The sequence below is a fragment of the Electrona antarctica genome (assembly GCF_951216825.1).
Source record: "Electrona antarctica genome assembly, contig: scaffold_85, whole genome shotgun sequence".
In the NCBI taxonomy this organism is placed as follows: Eukaryota; Metazoa; Chordata; class Actinopteri; order Myctophiformes; family Myctophidae; genus Electrona; species Electrona antarctica.
Window position 1 is genome coordinate 13025 of NW_027637432.1, and position 24203 is coordinate 37227.

At 43.5% G+C, this 24203-nt stretch overlaps 1 protein-coding gene across 1 annotated transcript; it reads left to right on the top strand.

The window, feature by feature from the left end:
* Positions 1–2874: 2874 nt before the first annotated feature.
* On the top strand, positions 2875–22741 carry LOC306918932 (uncharacterized protein; the record flags this gene model as incomplete). Its single annotated transcript, XM_079531769.1, has 7 exons — positions 2875–3189; positions 4060–4152; positions 5495–5650; positions 13359–13451; positions 14007–14162; positions 14816–14959; positions 22701–22741. The coding sequence occupies exons 1-7, from the start codon at positions 2889–2891 to the stop codon at positions 22739–22741; spliced, it is 984 nt and encodes a 327-aa protein (XP_079387895.1). The 5' UTR covers positions 2875–2888.
* Between the last annotated feature and the right edge of the window lie 1462 nt (positions 22742–24203).

Here is a 24203-nt window from a genome sequence, read left to right on the forward strand (position 1 = left end):
ACTTTAGTATTGTTTGATGCATACGTTTTATTATATTGTAAATAAATATTGGTTTGTGCACTTTTAAACAGCTGTGTGTCTTCCTCCTTTGTTATGGCCCAAGAGCCAGGTCATAACACTATCTATCTATCTATCTATCTATCTATCTATCTATCTATCTATCTATCTATCTATCTATCTATCTATCTATCTATCTGACAGTTACACACCTCCACCACCAGGGGGCGAAAGGCATTAAGGCAACAGTGCCTGGATTCTTTATTGCGCGTGCGTGAAAACTTTGACCCGGTCGGAAGTACTTATTTGCATCACGTGGCCACGGCTCCGTCTTTTTGTCAAATCTAGAACTTCCTGTTTGAGAGCTAGCAAATTTAAGACATCCGGTTGCTTTCAGAATAAAAGCGTCCTTAATTAAATAATTATTACATTACATTATTAGTATTATTATTACATTACAGTTATTGTGAAGACACACATTATGTTTCTGTGTAAAAATAAGTAATGAAATAACGTAAAAAAGTTATCTAAATGGATAAATGTCCAAGTCTATGCACTGGAGTTCCCAAGTCCATTCACTGGAGTGCATGGACTTTATAAAGTGGACACTGGACAAAAATCCCTGCTATGTATCGACTAGTGTGACATATGCACATGTACAACACCACACTGTCCGCTAAGCAGCAGAGGTGTAAAAATTAAATTGGCACACCATACAGCGAGATGAAAGATAAAAAAATATCCCATTTCCAGACTAAAGTGAACTAAAGTGGACGCTGGACAAAAATCCCTGCTATGTATCGACTAGTCTGACATACGCACATGTCCGGGGAGACCTCCTCTACAACACCACACTGTCCGCTAAGCAGCAGAGGTGTAGAAATTAAATTGGCACACCATACAGCGAGGTGAAAGGTAAAAATGTATCCCATTTCCAGACTAAAGTGGTCACTGGACAAAAATCCCTGCTATGTATCGACTAGTGTGACATATGCACATGTCCGGGGAGACCTCCTCTACAACACCACACTGTCCGCTAAGCAGCAGAGGTGTAAAACAAAAATTGGCACGCCATACAGCGAGGTGAAAGATAACAAATATCCCATTTCCAGACTAAAGTGAACTAAAGTGGACGCTGGACAAAAATCCCTGCTATGTATCGACTAGTGTGACATACGCACATGTCCGGGGAGACCTCCTCTACAACACCACACTGTCCGCTAAGCAGCAGAGGTGTAAAAATTAAATTGGCACACCATACAGCGAGGTGAAAGGTCAAAAAATATCCCATTTCCAGACTAAAGTGAACTAAAGTGGTCACTGGACAAAAATCCCTGCTATGTATCGACTAGTGTGACATATGCACATGTCCGGGGAGACTTCTTCTACAACACCACACTGTCTGCTAAGCAGCAGAGGTGTAAAAAAAAATTGGCACGCCATACAGCGAGGTGAAAGAAAAAATATCCCATTTCCAGACTAAAGTGAACTAAAGTGGACGCTGGACAAAAATCCCTGCTATGTATCGACTAGTGTGACATACGCACATGTCCGGGGAGACCTCCTCTACAACACCACACTGTCCGCTAAGCAGCAGAGGTGTAAAAAATAAATTGGCACACCATACAGCGAGGTGAAAGGTCAAAAACCTCCCATTTCCAGACTAAAGTGAACTAAAGTGGTCACTGGACAAAAATCCCTGCTATGTATCGACTAGTGTGACATATGCACATGTCCGGGGAGACCTCCTCTACAACACCACACTGTCCGCTAAGCAGCAGAGGTGTAAAACAAAAATTGGCACACCATACAACGAGGTGAAAGGTAAAAAAATACCATTTCCAGACTAAAGTGGACACTGGACAAAAATCCCTGCTATGTATCGACTAGTGTGACATATGCACATGTCCGGGGAGACCTCCTCTACAACACCACACTGTCCGCTAAGCAGCAGAGGTGTAAAACAAAAATTGGCACGCCATACAGCGAGGTGAAAGGTCAAAAAATATCCCATTTCCAGACTAAAGTGAACTAAAGTGGACACTGGACACAGTGTGGTGTTGTAGAGGAGGTCTCCCCGGACATGTGCATATGTCACACTAGTCGATACATAGCAGGGATTTTTGTCCAGTGTCCACTTTAGTCTGGAAATGGGATATTTCTTTATCTTTCACCTCGCTGTATGGCGTGCCAATTTTTGTTTTACACCTCTGCTGCTTAGCGGACAGTGTGGTGTTGTAGAGGAGGTCTCCCCGGACATGTGCATATGTCACACTAGTCGATACATAGCAGGGATTTTTGTCCAGTGTCCACTTTAGTTCACTTTAGTCTGGAAATGGGATGGTTTTTGACCTTTCACCTCGCTGTATGGCGTGCCAATTTTTGTTTTACACCTCTGCTGCTTAGCGGACAGTGTGGTGTTGTAGAGGAGGTCTCCCCGGACATGTGCATATGTCACACTAGTCGATACATAGCAGGGATTTTTGTCCAGTGTCCACTTTATAAAGTCCATGCACTCCAGTGAATAGCATTTATCCATTTAGATAACTTTTTAATTACTTATCTTTACACAGAAACATTAATTATTACTTATTTTTACACAGAAACATAATGTGTGTCCTATAGCATCGTTTAAATGCTTAATTTATAGTTTTAATGTGCAAATTAATCTTTTTTTCAATACTCTAGAGGGTACTCTTATTTTGAAGAGATCGTCCCCCGGAAGTCTTATATTTGCTAGCTTAGATTTGCAAGAAAACTGCCCGTGGCCACGCCAGTTGTTTTCCACGGTAATGTTGTTGAACAAACATGTTGTCGTGCCTCGGAATTGTTGATATTTCTGCCTTTATTACACATTCTATATTACAGTAGGAACAGAAAGCTTGGTGGAAATGTCTCCTAAAGGAGGTGAAAAGCGTCAAATGGAGTCTGTACGGCTGAAGATAAATGAACAGCTAGCGTCGGTGGGAGAGGAGATATTGTTTGTTGTGGACAAACAGCAGCGTGGCGCTGCTGATGTTTGTAGTGTGGAGCTTAGCGTCAGAGTGTTTGTGTTGGAGCGCCTCAGCGCGGTGGGAGAGTTCATGGTCAACCTCTTCCAGAGAGAGATGGAGACACTAGAAACTCTGCTGGAGACACAAAACAAACGGCTGGACATTGATTTTGATATGGACATCGATCTACACACTGCAGGTTAGTAGACTCTGAACAACACCAGCTTAGCTACAAGTAGCATTAAGCTAGCTGAACTGAACTACATTTACCAGTAGTTATACTAGCCCTAGAATGTCTGTGAACATACATAAATTACATATATTCCTGTATGAACAGCCAAAGATCGGATGCCTCCGCTCCCAGTGAGCAAGGAGACATGGGTTGCATAAATGTGCTCTGCGCTCCGTTTGTACTCACCCAATAAATAATTCCAAAGACGTGGAGTGAGATATTGTCCTCTAGTTTCACATCCATGTAAAAGTTCAGGCAGAAAACGCTTGTTTATTCAAATATCTGATCTTTTCAAACATCTCTCATATATTTTCCCGGGCTGCACACGGACAACATTTTCTCAGGGCGAGGGGTCCGTAATGACAGCTGGACTTCCATGTATGACAGTCACTCGCAGGGCAGGGTTTTCTGCTGCAGCCTAGGCTCCAGAGTCACAGGCACGGTGCGCACAGTGCCTTTTAAATTCATTCTCTGCAGCTGCAAGAAATTTATATCAAACCAAAAGAGCGCGTTTAATAACGGCGTATTACATTCTAAAAGACAAGTGTAGGTTACATTAATGATGATAAAAAAAACTTCGGCCACATCAGTGAAATAATGTCCGATGTCGGGCATCGGTGCCAAAAATTACGGATACATCGGTGAGACCGATGTCAGGCTCTACTCTGCTCTTGCTCTGCCAGGCGTTGTGAAGAGATTCAAGACACTTATTGTTTAAACCATGGTTATCCTGACAATACAAATAGGAGAATAAATGTCATCTTTGAGTTGACAAAAGCACTTTGAGTTCCTCTGCTGATGCTACCTTCTCTCTCCTCCTTCTGTCTGTGTGTAAAGAGGTTTCATCTGAATATGAGGAGAGGAGATCCATTCTGGCCCAGGAGGAACAACAACATCCACAGATTAAAGAGGAACAGGAAGAGGAGACTGGTGAGTCAACTTTGACATTAGTACGTAGGAAGATGTGGTGCAATACTCTCTCAGGTAAAACACAATGATGTTTTTATTAGTATTATTCTAACAAGACTAAAGGGTTATCCAGCAACTGTAACGATAAAAAATATAGTTTGGTAACTCATGGTCCCCTAAAAGACAGACAGACACACAGCATGTTGTTTCCGCTTGTGCCGCTACATAAGTATAGCACAACAAGTTTGAACCCATAATCATGTTTAGCTATTAAGATATTTGGCATAAATGGTGAGAGTCACATAAATGGTCAGAGTCACAGGGACGGCACACGCAGTGGCTTTTAAAAAATCACACCCGTGTGAACTGAGTGGTGCAAGGTCTTATATAGACTGATCAGCTGTGGTCTGACGTAATGCCTGACATAATGAAATCACACCCGTGTGAACTTAGTGACCATAACAACCATGCTCATTTTTGAGTGGCGTAAACCACTCCTACAACTGGCTTTGTTAGTTGAGTGGTGTAAACCACTCCTACAACTGGCTTTGTTAGTTTACGTGTCTGTTCATACCAAAAAATGAGCATGGTTGCTATGGTCACCCAGTTCACCCGGGTGTGATTTCAGCTTTGTTAGTTTACGTGTCTGTTCGTACCAAAAAATGAGCATGGTGCATTGTGATTGGCCGGAATGAGACATTACGTCAGTGACCACAGCTGATCAGGCTATATAAGACCTTACACCACTCAGTTCACACGGTTGTGATTTCTTTGGTACTAACAAACACGTGGACACGTAAACTAACAAAGCCAGTTGTTGAAGTGGTTTGCACCACTCAAAAACAGTTTGCAGAATTACAGTACATTTCAAGCACAACTCAATACAAAAACTGTTAACTATGAGTGGACGACCCAATAAAAGCATTACACTTGTTTACCAGAGGGTCCATCTTGTTCAATTCATCAAAACATTTAGAGATGTACAAATATACACTTCTATTTTTCCAAAGAACACAACAGGAATTCATCATAAAGGAGGTAAAAAGGGAAATATACAGTGAGGGTGAAAAGGGGTGGTTGGGGGTAGATTACATTCATGATGATTAAAAAAAATGTTTTGGCCACATCGGTGAAATAATGTCCGATGTCGGGCATCGGCGCCAACAATGACGGATACATCGTTGAGACCGATGTCGGGCTCTACTCAACACCTTGCTCTGCGAGGCATTGTGAAGAGACTCGAGACACTCATTTTTTAAACGATCCTGACAAAACGAATAGGAGAATAATCTAGTTGACAAAAGCACTTTGAGTTGCTCTGCTTATGCTACCGTCTCTCCCCTCCTCCTGTCTGTGTGTAAAGAGGTTTCATCTGAATATGAGGAGAGGAGAGGAGGTCTGGTCCTGGAGGAACCACACCCTCCACAGATTAAAGAGGAACAACAGGAGAGGAGATCCAGTCTGGTCCTGGAGGAACCACAACCTCCACAGATTAAAGAAGAACAGGAAGAGGAGACTGGTGAGTCAACTTTGACATTACTACGTAGGAAGATTTGGTGCAATACTCTCTCAGGCAAAACACAATGATGTTTTTATTAGTATTATTCTAACAAGACTAAAGGGTTATTCAGAAACTTTAAGGATAAAAATATAGTTTGGTAACTCATGGTCCCCTAAAAGACACAGACACACGGCATGTTTCCGCTAGTTGTATCCCATACCTTATTGTGCATGAAGGCGGTAAAAGGATAGCCCCTCGGCCTTGAGTCACTGAAGTAAATACACATAATTATCATACTGTGATACATTGATTACCATTCACCAAGATGGCAAATATACATCCAGGACCGCCTAAATTCAAGACTGACTGGAGCAAGTGTTGCCTTTGCCAAGAGAATAGTAAAGAGCTCTCATCACCACATGCACAACAATCACAACAGCATGATGGCTACAATATGATTTCAAATAATATTCCCCTCTTTCACGCAATGCATGAGATGCCTGTTAAACTGGATCCAGACAGACTTGATGAAGGTGGTGGCATTGAAGAAACTCTGAGGAGGTACAAGGCGCAATATCACCAAAGTTGTCGTGCTATGTTCAACAACACAAAACTGGAGAGAGTGAGAACCACAAAACGAAAAGCAGAGAGTGCTCAGCCAGTGCTCAGCCAGACCAAGCTGAGTAGAACCAGCATTAAAAGCAAAATCACATGTTTCCTATGTGAAAAAGAAATCACATCCTCTAAACAAAAAAGAGAAGCTATGACGATGAATCACAATAAGAGAGTTAATGAATGTGCCCGGACTTTAAATGACGGAAAACTTCTTGCAAGACTCATCGGTGGAGATGTTGTTTCAAAGGATCTCCAATACCATCCTGCATGCTTGGCAAACCTGTACAATAGAGAGAGGTCGCACCTCAGAGCCACCAAGAGACTGGAAAAAGAACATGCAACCGAAGAGGTTGCCCACCCACAGGCATTCTCAGAGCTAGTCACATATCTAGTGGAGACCACTAAATCTAGTAAGGGTCCGTCAGTCTTCCGACTTGCAGACATAGTTCACCTGTACGCCCAGCGCTTGGAACAGCTGGGCGCTGATGCACCTGCTGTCAACTCCACAAGACTAAAGGAAAAACTGCTGTCAGAAATACCTGAGTTGGAGGCTCACAAGCAGGGAAGGGATGTTCTTCTGGCTTTCCAGAAAGATGTAGGCTTTGCCTTGTCAGTAGCCTCTGACTATTATAGTGAAGCTATTATCCTTAGCAAAGCAGCTAACATCATGCGAAGACATATGTTGGAACACAAGTCCACATTTGATGGAACCTTCCATAAGGGGTGCATCGAGGAAGCCATTCCACACACTCTTTTTCAGTTTGTGGCCATGCTTGAACACGGAGCAGACATTGAATCTCAGCTGAGGTTTGGCGCATCAAAGACCGATCAAGCAATTGCTCAGCTGCTTCAGTACAACTGCTACGCGAAGTACAAAGAAGGAGCTGCAATTCACAGACACTCCAAAAATAGAGAGACCCCATTCCCTGTTTACATGGGGATGGCCGTCTACGCAAAGACCAGAAAGCGAAAGTTGGTGGAAATGCTTAACGAGCATGGCATCAGCATTTCATACGACAGGGTGCTAGATATATCTGCACAGCTGGGAGATGCAACAGTCAGTAAGTACGTGGAGGATGGGGTGGTCTGCCCACCAGTTCTGCGAAAAGGGCTGTTCACCACATCAGCCATGGACAACATAGACCACAACCCCACTGCAACGGCAGCGACTACTTCTTTCCATGGAACCAGCATCTCTGTTTTCCAGCACCCAACCAAAGAAGACAAAGGTGAAGAGCGTGGACAGCTGAAGTTCAGAGAAGAGAAAGTGAAGACAGTTCCAGAACTTCCAGACTCTTTCACCAATGTCCGGCCGGCCTTCTTCACCAAGAAGAAACCCTCTCCTCCCCAGAGCAGTGTGACTCTCCCAGACACCAGTCTGGCTGGATAAAGTCATTTTGACAGATGGGCCGGTGGATGTGACTTGGTCAGCCCACCATGCTTCACAGAAGAGAGGAAAGCCATTTGAGGTCAGCATCACATCACTTTTGCCTCTGCTGCGAGATCAGGCCCACTCGGTTGCTACAGTCAAGCATGTGATGGACAAGATCAAGGACATAGTGACATTACTGAACCCCGGCCAGGTGCCAGTGATTGCTGCTGACCAGCCAATATATGCAGTAGCCAAGCAGGTCCAGTGGCACTGGCCTGAAAGCTATGCTGAGGACAAGTTTGTCATAATGTTCGGAGGCTTGCAAGGCCTACTCATCCAAGCAGCAAGACAGTAAGTGAAAAAAGGGAATAGGCCTACTGCGCCTACTTGTGAAAAATAAATAAATAAATAATAATAATAATAATAATACCTCCTGCCTCGACGGGATCATCACCTTATCGTGGTGAGGCAGTTTGTGTGTCTCCATGACCCCTAGAGCTATGTCGGCAGGAGTCTTGTACTCCTGGCAGGGTTACCCAAGTCGAACAGGTCAAAGGTAGAGACTAGACAAAGAGTGATCCCACGGCGCCATGTACCATGCATTTTAGCCGAGTCAGTTGATGAAATGAAAAATGAAATGATTACTATATTTACCAGGGCATCTGGGCTAAGCTCAAGAACTTTCCAGCCAGGCCCTGCTCATAGATACTGAACCCCATGCTGAGTTTCACAGCAACGGTGCCACCAGTGGCTGTGTTGACATCCACTCTGTTGAGCTACTACATTACACCCCCCCCCCCACACACACACACACACACACACACATATACTAAACATCTAATTATACTAAGATATAAACTGCCATCCATTTTACCGGAGTCAGACATAACACAAACCTCTTATTTAGCAGAATATTAGGGTTACGGGACTGATATATGGTACAAGGAAGCCAGTGAGTAAGTCCATGGGTCCAAATTTGGAATCTACATAGTGAGAAATGTATGATTTGACACCAAGATCATTCAAATAGGACAAGTCTATGGGATTTTATTGCGAAATGCAATATTACTGTATATTCAATGGCAGCCATCTTGAAAATTGGCCGCCATCTTGAAAAAAATTTTGGCACAGTGGTTTTCTCAAAAGAGCAACCCCTAAGGAGTATGTGTGCCAATTTTGGTGCTTGTATCCGCAAGTGAACGATTATTTCCGCTATCTGCCCCGCTATAGCAGTGACTCGGCAGAGGACGAGCAGAACGGAGACGTGGGACAGAACGTGGCAGTGGCCGGCGAGCAGCGTGTTCAGATGGCAATGTTCGGAGCTATTAGTGAGTTTGTGGAAGGAAACGAGGACTGGACGGAGTATGAGGAAAGGTTGGGACACTTTTTCTCTGCAAATGACATTACTGAGGAGGCTAAAAAGCGCTCCATTCTCCTGAGTGTGTGTGGGGCGAAGACTTATAAGTTGATAAGGAACTTGGCCACTCCACGGAAACCAGGAGATATTTCCTATGATGATATTGTCCGGCTCGTGGCAAACCACCACAACCCAAAGCCCTCTGTGATTGTGCAACGGTTTAAATTCCACAGCCATTTCAGAAGGCAAGGCCAGTCAGTGTCTACCTTTGTAGCCGAGCTACGGCAGCTATCTGAACATTGTGATTTTGGAGCAGTGCTAGATGACATGCTCCGTGACAGATTAGTATGCGGCATTAGTGATAACGCCATTCAGCGCCGCCTGCTGGGGGAAACGCCACCATTGACTTTTCAAAAAGCCTTTGACATTTCCCAGGGCATGGAAATGGCTGCCAATGATGTGAAGGATATCCAAAAAGGAAATGGATCACAGGCAGGGGCAGTGTACCAAGTCAGGAAAGAGACTGGTAAGTCAGCAAGGCGGGTGGAGTGTTTTAGGTGTGGGGGTCCACACTATGCTAATGACTAAGTTTAAAGATGCTGTCTGTCATGCATGCAATAAGAGGGGCCACTTGGCGAAACGGTGCAGGGGCTCTAAGGGGAGAGTTAAGCCTGGGGGGAGGAAACCTCAGCAGTCCCAGGGCCGGGCACCCACACACCACCTAGAAGAGGAGGATGGGGAGGCCACGTGTTCATATAATATGTATGGCGTGGAAACAGATGAGGAACCACCTTAGCCGTATTATGCTACTGTCACTGTTAATGGGCGGGGCATTAAGTTTGAAATTGATTCAGGAGCTACGGCCTCAGTCATAAGTGAGGAGACCTACAGGGCGTCATGGGGGCCGAGTCTGCCTCCTATCAGGCCATCAAAGCTCAAGCTCAGGACTTACACGGGACAGCCCATACCTCACTTGGGGGTCATATATATGGACATTGCAGCTGAAGGTCAGAGAACTACAGCCAGGCTGGTGATAGCCACAGGGAGCGGGCCTAGTCTGTTGGGCCGTGATTGGCTTCGCAAACTCCGCCTAAATTGGCATGAAATTAAATATGCCCGCACACACTCAATGGAGGACATTCTGCAGCGCTACAGTGATGTGTTCAAGGACGAGCTGGGCACACTGAAGGGCGTGGCAGTGAAGCTACATATGGACACTGATGCCAAGCCACGTTTTTTTTAAGCCCAGGCCAGTACCTTTTGCTATGAAAGGTATTGTGGAGGAGGAACTGAACCGTCTGCAGAAACTGGGCGTCATCGAGCTTGTTCAGTTTTCCAGGTGGGCGGCTCCTATTGTTCCAGTATTAAAGGCAAGGATATGTGGGGACTACAAGCTGACAGTGAATCAGTGCTCTACGCTGGAGGAGTATCCAGCTCTTCACGAAACTGGACATGAGCCATGCCTATCAACAGTTGCTGCTGGACGAGGAGTCAAAAGAGTTTGTCACAATCAACACACACAAGGGGTTATTCAAGTACAACCGCCTAGTGTTTGGAGTGGCGTCCAGCCCTGCCATTTTCCAAAGAACCATGGACACTTTGCTGCAGGGCATTCCGCATGTGGCCGTGTTTCTTGATGACCTCTTGATCACGGGGGCCACGGAGCACAAGCATTTGGCCAACCTAGAGCAGGTGCTGAAAAGGATGCAGGACGCCGGCCTGCGGTTGAAACGTCGCAAGTGTGTGTTCATGGCACCCAGTGTGACCTACCTAGGTCACAAGGTCACAGCAGAGGGGCTCTGGCCCTTGGAGGACAAAGTGCGAGCCATTAAAGAGGCGCCAAGTCCCAAGTCTGTACCCAAACTCAGATCGTTTCTAGGTCTAGTTAATTACTATGGAAAGTTCTTACCGGACCTCTCAACAGTCCTGGCCCCACTGTACAAGCTGCTGCATAATGACACAAAGTGGCAGTGGGGTGAAACACAGGAGAGAGCGTTTAGAGAAGTGAAAGCGCTTCTCCACTCAACAAGGTTACTCGTTCACTATGACCCAGCCAAGGAAATCACGCTTTCCTGTGATGCCTCGCCCTATGGCGTGCGGGCCGTCCTCTCCCATATAATGGGGGATGGATCTGAGAAGCCTATTGGTTTCGCTTCCCGCACCCTGACCGCGGCCGAGAGAGGGTACTCACAGTTGGACAAGGAGGGGCTGGCTATTGTGTTCGCTGTGAAACGGTTTCATCAGTACCTGTATGGCCGTCCATTTACCATCTATACAGACCATAAACCCCTGATGAGCCTGTTCAGCGAGACTAAATGCATCCCACCGCTTGCCTCAGTGAGAATACAGCATTGGGCCCTCACCTTGTCCGCTTACCAGTACACTATTGTGTACAGAGCAGGTAAAGATAATTCAAATGCTGATGCACTGAGTAGACTTCCTTTACTTGATACACCTGCTAGTTCGTATGTGCCACCCGAGACTGTGTTTTCCTTGCAGAGAGTGGCAGAGACACCTGTGAAGGCAGCCCAGATCAGACAGTGGACAGATAGAGATCCAGTCCTATCTCAAGTTAAGACGTTCTTGTTGCAGGGTTGGCCCAGTGAGGTGGAGAGTGAGGCTCTCAAACCCTATGCAAAACGCAAGACAGAACTGAGTTTGCAAGATGGATGCATTCTGTGGGGGGGAGAGTGGTCGTGCCACCCCCGGCTCGTCCACGGATTGTGGAGGAGATACACGAGACTCATCCAGGTGTGTCTCGGATGAAAAGCTTTGCAAGGTCCTACGTCTGGTGGCTGAAAATGGATCTGGAGCTGGAGTACAAGGTGAAATCATGCACACAATGCCAGATCAACCAGAACATGTCACCACCAGCACCGCTGCACCCATGGGAGTGGCCAGACCGGCCATGGTCTAGGCTACATGTGGACTTTGCAGGCCGGTTTATGGGGCAGATGTTCTTTATAATGGTAGATGCCCATTCCAAGTGGATAGAGGCCCACATCATGAGCAACATCACAGCCCCCGTCACCATAGACAAACTCAGGCAAGTGTTTGCAGTTCATGGTTTGCCTGATTCTCTGGTGAGCGATAATGGCCCGACGTTCACCAGTGAGCTGTTCAATGATTTCATGCAGCAGAATGGCATTCGTCACATCCGGACGGCTCCTTTCCATCCTGCTTCAAATGGTTTGGCAGAGAAAGCTGTTCAGACAGTGAAGGCGGGCCTGAAGCGGTTGACAGGAGACTCCATTAGCACCAGGCTGTCACGTTTCCTGTTTAATTACCGCCTCACTCCACAGACAACAACTGGACGCACACCAGCAGAGATGTTGATGGGGCGTCGGCCCAAGTCAAAACTGGACCTGCTGCGTCCAGACCTGAAGGCAAAGGTGGAGAGAAAACAGGGGAAAATGAAGGAAGGACATGATCAACATGCCCGAGAGAGACAGTTGAAACCAGGTGACAATGTCTATGTGAAGGACTTTAGCCATAACAACAACCAGAAATGGCTGCCTGGGGTCATCCATAGGCAGAGTGGTCCAGTCTCACATGTTGTCAAGCTGAGGGACGGACGGGAGTTCCGCAGACATCAAGATCATGTGCGCCTGCGTTATGATGCAGGTCCAAACACAGAGACAGTCACACAGTTGCCGTTGGTGAGTTACCCTATTGAGGGAGCAGGCGGAAACATGCCTGTACCGGAGAGAGAGACACTGGCAGAGGTGCCTATGCCCCCTGAACAAAATGACAATTCTTCCACATATGCACAGGCCCCTCTATTGCCCCCATCACCAGTCCCTCCAAAACCACCTACACCAGTGACTGTGAGAACACCTGTAGTGCGCAAATCACAGCGTGCTCGTAAACCTCCCGACAGACTGGTTCTTTAAGTGTTTATTTTTGAATATTGTGGGGTGAAAAAAAGAAAAAGAAAAGAAAAGATGCACTTGTATATGATGGGGGTGTGTAAATATTATGTATGCACTTGTAGATGGGTGAAGCAAAGGAAAATAAAAATATTTTTGTCTTTTTGCAGTTTGAGGTTGAAATCTAAGGGGGGAGAAGTGTTATATACTGTATAGTGTATGGTCTTGCTATAATGATCATGCCATGGTTTTCCTATAGCCTATACTATATCAGGACAGGAGATGGTGCTGTTGGCAGTTTGCCAGGTTCCTATGGTCATGTTAAATGGGTTCACTTCCAGGTTGCCTAGGGTGATGGAGAAAAGTAGCCATATTGAATCCCACATGGTTTCTGTATTGTTTGATCTGCAAATCTGATATAAAGCGTCAAAGACATAAAGACTGAGTTTGTGCCTTTCTTGATGTGAAGTTACCACACTACCTTCTCTCTCCTCCTTCTGTCTGTGTGTAAAGAGGTTTCATCTGAATATGAGGAGAGGAGATCCATTCTGGCCCAGGAGGAACAACAACATCCACAGATTAAAGAGGAACAGGAAGAGGAGACTGGTGAGTCAACTTTGACATTACTACGTAGGAAGATGTGGTGCAATACTCTCTCAGGTAACAACTCAAAAACAACTACAAAAACTGTTAACTGTGAGTGGACGACCCAATAAAAGCATTACACTTGTTTACCAGAGGGTCCATCTTGTTCAATTCATCAAAACATTTAGAGATGTACAAATATACACTTCTATTTTTCCAAAGAACACAACAGGAATTCATCATCAAGGAGGTAAAAAGGGAAATATACAGTGAGGGGGAAAAGGGGTGGTTGGGGGTAGATTACATTAATGATGATTAAAAAAACTTTTGGCCACATCGGTGAAATAATGTCCGATGTCGGGCATCGGCGCCAACAATGACGGATACATCGTTGAGACCGATTTTGGGCTCTACTCAACACGTTGCTCTGCGAGGCATTGTGAAGAGACTCGAGACACTAATTTTTTAAACGATCCTGACAAAACGAATAGGAGAATAATCTTTGAGTTGACAAAAGCACTTTGAGTTGCTCTGCTGATGCTACCGTCTCTCCCCTCGTCCTGTCTGTGTGTAAAGAGGTTTCATCTGAATATGAGGAGAGGAGATCCAGTCTGGTCCTGGAGGAACCACACCCTCCACAGATTAAAGAGGAACAACAGGAGAGGAGATCCAGTCTGGTCCTGGAGGAACCACAACCTCCACAGATTAATGAGGAACAGGAAGAGGAGACTGGTGAGTCAACTTTGACATTACTACGTAGGAAGATGTGGTGCAATACTCTCTCAGGTAAAACACAATGATGTTTTTATTAGTATTATTTTAACAAGACAGAAACTGTAAGGATACAAATATAGTTTGGTAACTCATGGTCCCCTAAAAGACACAGACACACAGCATGTTTCCGCTTGTGCCACTACATAAGTATAGAACAACAAGTTTGAACCCATAATCATGTTTAGCTATTAAGATATTTGTGCGTGAGACTTTAAGCACGAGACATGGTACTGGTCCACTCAAAGGGTTAAGTGATCTGTCCAGGAAGGTTCTAATCATCAATCAGCACCAGACACTTCATTCAGGAGTGGTGGATTCTTGAGCCACAATGGTTCTGCAGGCTCCACCTGGGCAACGGTGGTGCTGCAGGCTCAACCTGGGCAACGGTGGTGCTGCAGACTCCGCTTGCAGCTTGAATGGCCCTCCTAAAGGCCTCACCGTGGGTGTGTTGGGCTTCCTCCTCACGGAAGACACAGGCTGGGGCGCCAACCCATACTGCTCCCGGGTGCCGTCTACATTCCGGCTTTCACCCGTCTATCCGGTGGTCACCAGACTACTCCTGGTTGTTCAGTTGTTCAGTAAATCCTTGTTTTTACTGGTGATTTCCACAGAGAACCACAGGGAGAGGTCTACAGTATCTAGAGAGATGGCCTCCAAAAGACATTCAACGTTGTCAGAGGAACAGCCAGAGGTGGACCAGAGACGTGGACTGTTTGATGCAAAGATGCAACCTGTAGTAAAGTTGTACCGTATAGGTATGTGCTGTTTTGTTTACTTACTTACATAAAGGGATATTTCACTTTCAAAATAATTGTGGGTATTGTTATCGTCTACTATATTTATTTTTATCAGACAAGCCCATTGTAACTTCAAACTCCATTTTAACCATTGTAGATACACAGAAAACACCCATCCCTGGTTCTAGTGAATTATATTGTCCTTCCTTAGAGCAGGGGTTCTCAACCTGTGGGCCGGGACCCCTCGGAGGGTCGCCAAATTATTTTGGGGGGTCCCCAAATTATTAAAAAAATAATAATAATCTTTTTTTGCAACTGAATGGCTGGGAAATGGAAATGAAGAGTTTACATGGTACACATAGTGCATGCATACACCTCCCTAATGATTATATCTGGTTTCAGTATTTATTTATGGTGTATTGTCTCTATTATTAAGGTTATTGTAGCAGTCAATTTATATTGGAGGTCGGGAGGGGGCGGGCGGGGGTCCCGAGACATTGCCAAAGCAATTCCGGGGGTCCCCGGCCAAAAACCCCTGCCTTAGAGGGGGACAGCCATAGCTGAATGGGTAGAGAGCATGTCTAGGAAACAGAATGTACCACAGTGATGTTGTTAGGTCTGCAGTGGGTCCCAGGACCCACGGGTGGGAGTCCTAGTAAAAATGGTATATATATTTTTTTTTTTATAAATTGTAATTTTTTGATATTATTGAATTTATACAAATCATGCATCAATTCAAGATTGAGACCTGGAGTCACCACTACACACTATATGTATGACACACTAAAAAATGATTGTATTATTGGAACATGTTTGTTGAAACTTCCAACAACCAGTTTGAGTTTGTGTCAATTGTTTCAGTTGTCTTTTCTTTTTTTCTTGTAGTGTAATTTTGTCATAACCTTCTGTTGAACACGTATTACTTATTTGTAACTATTTAAATGCAACATTATAATCAATACAAACAAAATATGTCTTCTAAAATCTTTACTTGGACAAGTAAGTAAATGTTCTTGTCCAAATGAGAAGTGGCTCAAAAATGTAATGTCAAGCCCTGAAAACTGTCTTTGATTAGAAATGGAGAAGATGATGTTCCTCCAAAAATGCAAACATTAAATGTTTTTCTCTCTTTGTGTCTTTGTTCTAGCCGTCCCGCACCTCCCTGTGTGTAAAGAGGAGGTTTTCACTAAACAACCGGAGAGGAGCTCCAGTCTGGTCCAGGAGGAACCTCAACCACCACAGACTAAAGAGGAGCTACTTCAAAGACCAATGGAGGCTGATGGGTCAACATTGACATTACTAGCAGTGAAAAGTGAAGATGATCATGATGATGAAAACAGAGAGACAGAGCCTGTAGCCGGAACCTCAACCGAACACATGAAAACACAAGCTGATGTAGAGGACTGTGGAACATCACAACCAACTAGTGACAACCAGCTCCTCTCTTCACACTGTTCTGTATCTGACACTGAAGACAGTGATGAGTGGCAGGAGCCCAGTGAAGGTCAGTCAACTTTAAACACACTGAAGTCACACAAGACACAACATGTGGAAGGACAAAGATTGTCTTTGAGCAGCAAGCTGTCCAAGGACTTAAAATCATCAAAACATATTCACTCCATGAGGAGCCACACAGGGAAGAAACGCTTTAGTTGTACAGACTGTGGCAAATGTTTTAATCGTAAGGCAAATCTGACTAAGCACTCAATGATTCATACAGGGGAAAAGCCCTTCACTTGTACAGTTTGTGGTAAAGGCTTTATTCATAGTGGTGATCTAAAAACACACATGAGGACTCATACAGGGGAAAAACCATTTACTTGTAAAGTGTGTGGCAAAGGCTTTGCTATGAGTGGTCATCTAAAAACACACATGATGACTCATACAGGGGAAAAGCCCTTTACTTGTAACGTGTGTGGTAAAGGCTGTCTTCACATCGGTAATCTAAAATTACACATGAGGACTCATACAGGGGAAAAGCCCTTTACTTGTAATGTGTGTGGTAAAGGCTTTGCTCAGGGTGGTGATCTAAAAACACACATGAGGACTCATACAGGGGAAAAGCCCTTTACTTGTAACATGTGTGGTAAAGCCTTTGCTATGAGTGGTTATCTAAAAACACACATGAAGACTCATACAGGTGAAAAGCCCTTTACTTGTAACGTGTGTGGTAAAGCCTTTGCTATGAGTGGTCATCTAAAAACACACATGAGGACTCATACAGGGGAAAAGCCCTTTACTTGTAACGTGTGTGGTAAAGGCTTTGCTACGAGTGATCATCTAAAAAGACACGAGGACTCATGAAAGGGCAAAGCCCATAGACACATGAGGACTCATACAGGGAGGAAACCCTTTAGTTGCAGTTGGTGCCAAATGCTTGGGTCAAAATGCACATCTGAGGATAATGAGGAGGAATCATACAGGGAAGAAGTGGTTAGTTGTAATAGTAATAAATGCACATTTCCCCATGAACCCATTTGAGTTGACACATGATATAACATCATTCATTCTATTCCAGGATGACAATGACAGATGATAGATACTAAAGCAGTGGAATCACATAATCTGACAATATATTGTCAAAGTCCCGCCCCTTTCAGAACGAAGACGGCACCAGAAGAGAAGTTCCGATTCATTTCCCCATAGACATATCAACACATATTTATTTAAAGACCTTTTAAGCATCGGAAAATGCCAACTCAGATTGTGACAAATCATGACAATGACAAAAAATGTTGGTCCGGACAAATCATTAGAAATAAGAAAAACCCTTTTTTTCTTCTAATTTGTTTGGCCCAATTATTTTTAGTTTATTGTTATTATTTGTCACCATCTGAATTTAAAGACCACCACAATTTAGTTTCTTGTTATCTTTTTGTATGTAAAACCTATATAAACATGGCAGAGAAAGTTTTTGTCTTTGGTAGATTATTTCTCTATGGTAACACTGTTTAATTATACCGTTGGATGTTTCAGACGTTATACCTTTATACGTTTGGAAACTCAAAACAATTCAATGGCAACAGAAGGTTTGGCATTGGCAGAGATTTGTCACATTTGTTGTGGTTGTATCCCACACATACTAGCATGTTCATTGTCAGCGTGTAGATTCATAAACCAAGTGTGATGCTATGTTAACACATTTTCCTGCACATTAGATTTGTTTCTTCAGTATTTTGTTTCTTTCTGTTTTCTTTTTTTTCAGGATTTGGAAAGTGAAAGTGGTTAAATGTGTCTGTGTTTTATAAATATTGAACCAATGTTAAAAGTACTAACATTGGTTGACTAAATAAATAACTAGTTTGCGTCTGTTGGAATGAAGGTTCTTTCATATTCTGCAAACTGCCTACAACTGCTACAGTTTCTCATTTTTATTTTATTTTTTTCTTTAACCTGTACTACCTATACTCAAGGTATTAATATTATTATTATTATTATTATTATTATTTTAATTACATCCATTATTATTATTTGTTATTATTATTGTTATAATTATTTGGGGTCAAGTCCGATGGGGAAAGATCCCTTATTGTTCGTACAGCAACGCAGATCGGCTGAGGCTGCCAAAACTTGCAGTTCTGGCTTAACTGTGCAGTCGTTTTTTGCAAAACTTGGCAATATGGTAGAGGGCTATGCTACTTTAAACGGTGAGGCCCACAACCATTGGCCAAAGGGTGGCACTTTAGCACTCAAGTGAAAATTCGAATATAAAAAAGGTATAGCTCATGAACCTGACAGTCAGCGGACTCCCTCTTTACCAAGCGTTTCCACCTTGTAGGTTCTGCCTCGCGTAGAACATACACGCCCGTTTAATCTAACGTGATGATGTTTATGGTCGCTATCGGAACACGTTACTAACATGTTTCAAATGGACAGATCTACAAGATAACAGCGTGTCTGTTGTGCACCGCGTTACACTTGTAGATCAGCTTATTTTGGCAAGCAAGCCCCTATACGATGGATCCACTTGTTAATAAAGTAGCAATCTGTAGGATATCCTTTTTTCACGTATAATGAGAAAGAAGTTAATTGATTTAAGTTTGACCTCAAGACTAAAGGCTAATACAACTTGGCAAGAATATTATAAAAGCCATTTATATTGAACAATTGCTCACTCATTCCCCTTTGCAGATGTAGTGTTTTGCAGGTAGCGGGGATTGAACCCCAGTCTCCCACTCGCCAGACCGACACACAACCTGTTGTGCCAACAGGGCTGAGCCTGATTGCAGGGCTGTTGTGGGCCGGGTCTTGATATATTTCATCAGAGCTTATGATTATTATTTGATTAATATCATATCACTGTCGTATGTCGGAATGACTGGGGAAATGGATCAAATCTGGACACACAACACAGCTATAATTTCTTTGTCAGATGGTAAGTCCACTGATGAGTTCTTGTGATGATATGATATGTCGTCATGAAATATTAAATGATTCACGGGACATTTGGAGTTACCGAGGCATGCATGTCTGGCGTTCATGTTGTGATCAATATACAGTAGCCTACAGTATAGCCCTATTGGCCCCACAGCCGATCAGCCTAAGTTTTAAGCCATGCTCTGCAAGCCAGCTCTCCTCCAAAGGTGAGATATGAGCAGGCTGCCTCATTGGGAACAGATGGCTTCATTTTCAAGATGGCGTTCAAAATGGAAGCCGGCACCGCTATACTGTATATCTTAATAGAAAAAATTGATACAAAGGATTTTTCACTTAATTCTGGTAGTATTGGCCATGCTACTGTAAATAACATACTAAAAGTCTACCAAAATCTACCTTCAGGAAAGGCTTCATTTTCAAGATGGATTGAGATATAGCCATTTTAAAGCTCCCGGACGCCATGTTGGACACCATCTTGAAAATTAAGCCTTTCCCAAAGGTATATTTTCCTAGATTTTTGTTATGTTCATAAGCATGTCCACATGTACCAGAATCAAGTGACAAATCATTCATATAACTATATTCTATTGAGATATACAGTATAGCCAATTTAAGCTTGGCTGGCTGCCACGGCTGCCATGTTGGACGTCATCTTGAAAATGAAGCCTTTCCTGAAGGTAGATTTTGGTAGACTTTTAGTATCTTATTTAGCATGGCCAATACTACCAGAATCAAGTGAAAAATCTTTTGTATCAATTTTTTATATTGAGATATACAGTATAGCGGTGCCGGCTTCCATTTTGAAAGGCATCTTGAAAATGAAGCCTTCCGGAAGGTGTATTTTCCTAAATCTTTTGTATGTTCATAAGCATGTCTACAGGTACAAGAATCAAGTGAAAAACCCTTTGTATATATTTTTTCAAATGAGATATACAGTATAGCCGTTTATAAGCTTTATAAGCCTGCCATTTTTAATGCCATCTTGGAAATGACGCCTTTCCCAAAGGTATATTTTCATAAATTTGTAGTATGTTCTTAAGCATGTCCAGAGGTACTAGAATAAGTTGAAAAATACTTTGCAAATGTTTTCCCATTTTAGATATGGCCATTTTAAACTCTGTCTGGGACGCAATCTTGAAAATGATGGCTTTCTGGAGAGTAGATTTTGGTAGACTTTTAGTATGTTATTTAGCATGCCCAATACTACCATAATCCATTGAAAAACCTTTTGTATCGATTTTTTGGAGGTTAAGGGATATTTCTTCCTAAATTGACTCACCTACAGAGCCCTCAGCAGTCTGAGGTTGGCTTTGCGTCCAGCAGGTGGCAGTAAACCTGTTAAATACAAACTAAGTTCATCAATGATGTCATCTGGGCCCGAGAGTCTGCCCTTAGTGAGAAAGAGTCTTAACTTACTGACCAACCAGATCGCTGCAGACTCTGACTTTCCTTCTTTACACTGATGTCAGTTACACATCGCGCTTGTCACATACAGCAAGTTCAGTCAGGAAACTCAGTGCAGTTGCTGCCAGCCATAAATTGGGCTGCCTCAGCGTCACGTTCTCATTCACATGATTCACTTCATCCATGCAATCACACACTCATTCCAGTTTCATACCGGCTATTTAAACTGGAACTAATTTGCACTGTTCATCCTGCTTGCTTGCTGCTGCACACTGATACTGCTGCTGCACTGCTGTCTGCTTAAACTGTTGCTGCTCACCCTCCATCACCCCAGCTACCAACCTGTCGTTTTGGATCTGCTGATTTGGTACAAGGGATTCGGTGGGTCCATTTTCAATTTATCAGAACATTTAAAGATGTACAAATATACACTTCTATGAAAAACAGGAAATCATCATACAGTTAAAGAAAATAAAAAAGGAAACATGGGTGGGGGGACCATTTGTGCACATGCAAAAAGAACGGAAACTACCGCGCCACATGACACCAGCGTCACTGTCAAGCAAACTTACAAACGACAGACTGGCAGCCAAGTAGCTTAGCATCCTACTAGCCTACATGTAGGCAGGAAGATGGTGCCCAAATAAGCCAAAATCATCTCCCCCTAAAGGAGCAATCTGGACAAAGGAGCAATCTGAACAAGCACAGTCACCTGCAGTGAGTGAAAGCCAGTGACTTCTGGAGACCAGGAGCACTGCAGATCTCATGAACAGGAATGTCCCAGTAGTTATAGTAGTAGAGCTCTGTGATGCTTTATGTCTCAAATAAGTGGATCGCAAGAACTACAACATTAATGTCAACGTTATGGACAAATGCCCGAGGACCCCCTCTAAAACGAGATGATGCATCTCAAGAGGCTTATCCTTTAGATCAGTGGTTTTCAACACTTTTTACATCAGGGCCCATTATTTATTCTGCATTTGAGCCATATGGACCACCATTTGATGACATTTAGCCTCTCAGACCCAAGACTTAGAATATGTTGTTTTTTCAGCAATAAGAGACAACGGGCACACATTGATCAAAATAACAATTCTTCTACATTCTCTAATTGTGTAGACTTCTTGTAAATTAAGTAATGCAGTTGTTTAACAACAATATAATTATTGAGTGCATAAGATGAAACCAAATGGACCCATATCTTGATCCGTATCTGAATACACTTCAACGGTCCAGAGACCCACCCCCCATGCGGTCCCGGGGACGGTTGGGCGATCCGCTCCCGGGAACCGTACGCATCATTCACACTACCACAACATCTGCCAAGTGGTCTCGAGTGCGCACCCGGGACCATAGTGTGAATCGCCCCTTAAAGGATGTCTGTCTCTGTTGCTGCTTCAAGCTCTTAAAGGACCACTTCACCACTTTTCAACCTATCTTCATATAATAGGTCCTAACTAATAATCATGATAAAATGGCACAATTTATTTCTACTCAGTCTGTGTCTCATAGGAGGGCTGTGGGCAGTTTAGAAACCGTCCTCCAGTGACATCATCATTAGGCAGATTTTTTTTTAAACAAGATTTTTACAAAAATGTTTAGATTTTCATTATCATGAGAACGATGGCTTCCATTTTTGCATTGCAACTTTTCAGGACTAGAAAGCCTGCATTTTCTATTAGCTTGTATTCGCCATCGATGATGTCACTGGAAGACGGTTTCTGAACTGCCCACAGCCCTCCTATGAGACACAGACCGAGTAGATGATTATTAGTGAGGACCTATTATATGAAGATTATATGGTCATTTAAAGGATGACTGTCTCTGTTGCTGCTTAGAGCTCTTAAAAAATGTCTGTCTCTGTTGCTGCTTAGAGCTCTTAAAAAATGTCTGTCTCTGTTGCTGCTTAGAGCTCTTAAACAATGTCTGTTGCTGCTTAGAGCTCTTAAAGAATGTCTGTCTCTGTTGCTGCTTCAAGCTCGCTGCTCCCACATTGTCCAGCTCTGTGACTCCGCTTGACATTCTTATACCGTGTCGCTCCCGCACCATAACGGTGTCAGCGTGACGTCGGACTCAAACACTCAAAGCTTTGAGTGTTTGAGTCCGAGGTGAAGTGTAAAGAAGGAAGTCGATATCTGCCCATATAAAGAGTTTTGTGTCAAAGATTAAGTCCAAATATGGAGAATGTCAGGTTGCTCACTCTAGCTGACGTCCTGAGCAACTTGTATCTTTATTTTTGTATTTTAGAGGGGCGCTAGCCCGTCCTACGGTATGTCCATCTGTGAGGTTGTGTGTAAACACAAACTGTCCCAGCACAAACATTAAATGCCATTGAAAATGAATGACTAGTTTTGAGTGTTTGTGGAAACACAAACATTGCGTAAACACAAACATTGAAGACGAAAGTGAGGACGTACATTCTGATTAGCCGGAATGAGATGATGTATGATGATGTACAAATAAGAGCGCCCCTCACTTCACACAGGTGTGATTTTTTGAGGGCCTCCTATATACAGCTTTTGACCCCACACATCTCAATATTTGCCATTGACAATGAAAGGAGAAATTAGGTGAAATGTCCGCCAAATATGATGTAAATTTGTGGCAACAGGCATTCTGAATGATTGGCCAGTAGCAGGCTATAAGATGATTCATGATGATGTACGATGATAAGAGCGCCCCTCACTCTGTTTTTACACCTCAGGCTAGGGGGGCTTGAGCCACTGCCCTTTTGCCTCAAAGTGCCCCTTCCAAATAAAAAACAAAAAAACAAATTTATTTTTATTTTTTTCTGTCCACATAAGGGCATGTGGGCGGCCAATGGGGGGCCCCGGGGGGCCAATAAGGCTTATGTGGGGGCCAACAAGGGCTTATGTGGGGAGCCAATTAGGGCCATTGGCCCTTCAAGACGAACATTTGACAAGTAGGCCTAATGATAATTCCACTATCATAATTATTATTTATAATTATTATTTATAATTATACTTTAAATGTGCTGGCTGCCATCAGTCAGTTTTAGTTTCAGACTAATGATAACGTATTGCTTATTTTACTGTCCAATGACATGAAATGGCATAAGGGACGGACCCCACAAAAAGACCCCAAAAATCGGCGGGCGCTACGAGCACACACACATGTGCCCTTTTCTGGTGTTTGAGCCCCTGCTCCCTCAGTGCTCTCTGCACGGCCCTACTATAGTGGAATTTGAAGGTAGTTGCAAAACGCAACCCCTGTTACATATTCATATCATACATCGTATCATTTTAATTTAGTGACAGTTACACACCTCCACCACCAGGGGGCGAAAGACATTAAGGCAACAGTGCATGGATCGTTTGTTGCGCATGCATAAACACTTTGACCCAGAAGCAGGGTTGTGCAGGTACAGCGTTTAGGCAGCATGGAGTTTGTTAGCCTTTAGCTCTGTGGTTGTTTTTCATCGTGGTGTGAAATAAACGGATTGTTGCTAAAAACAACGTCT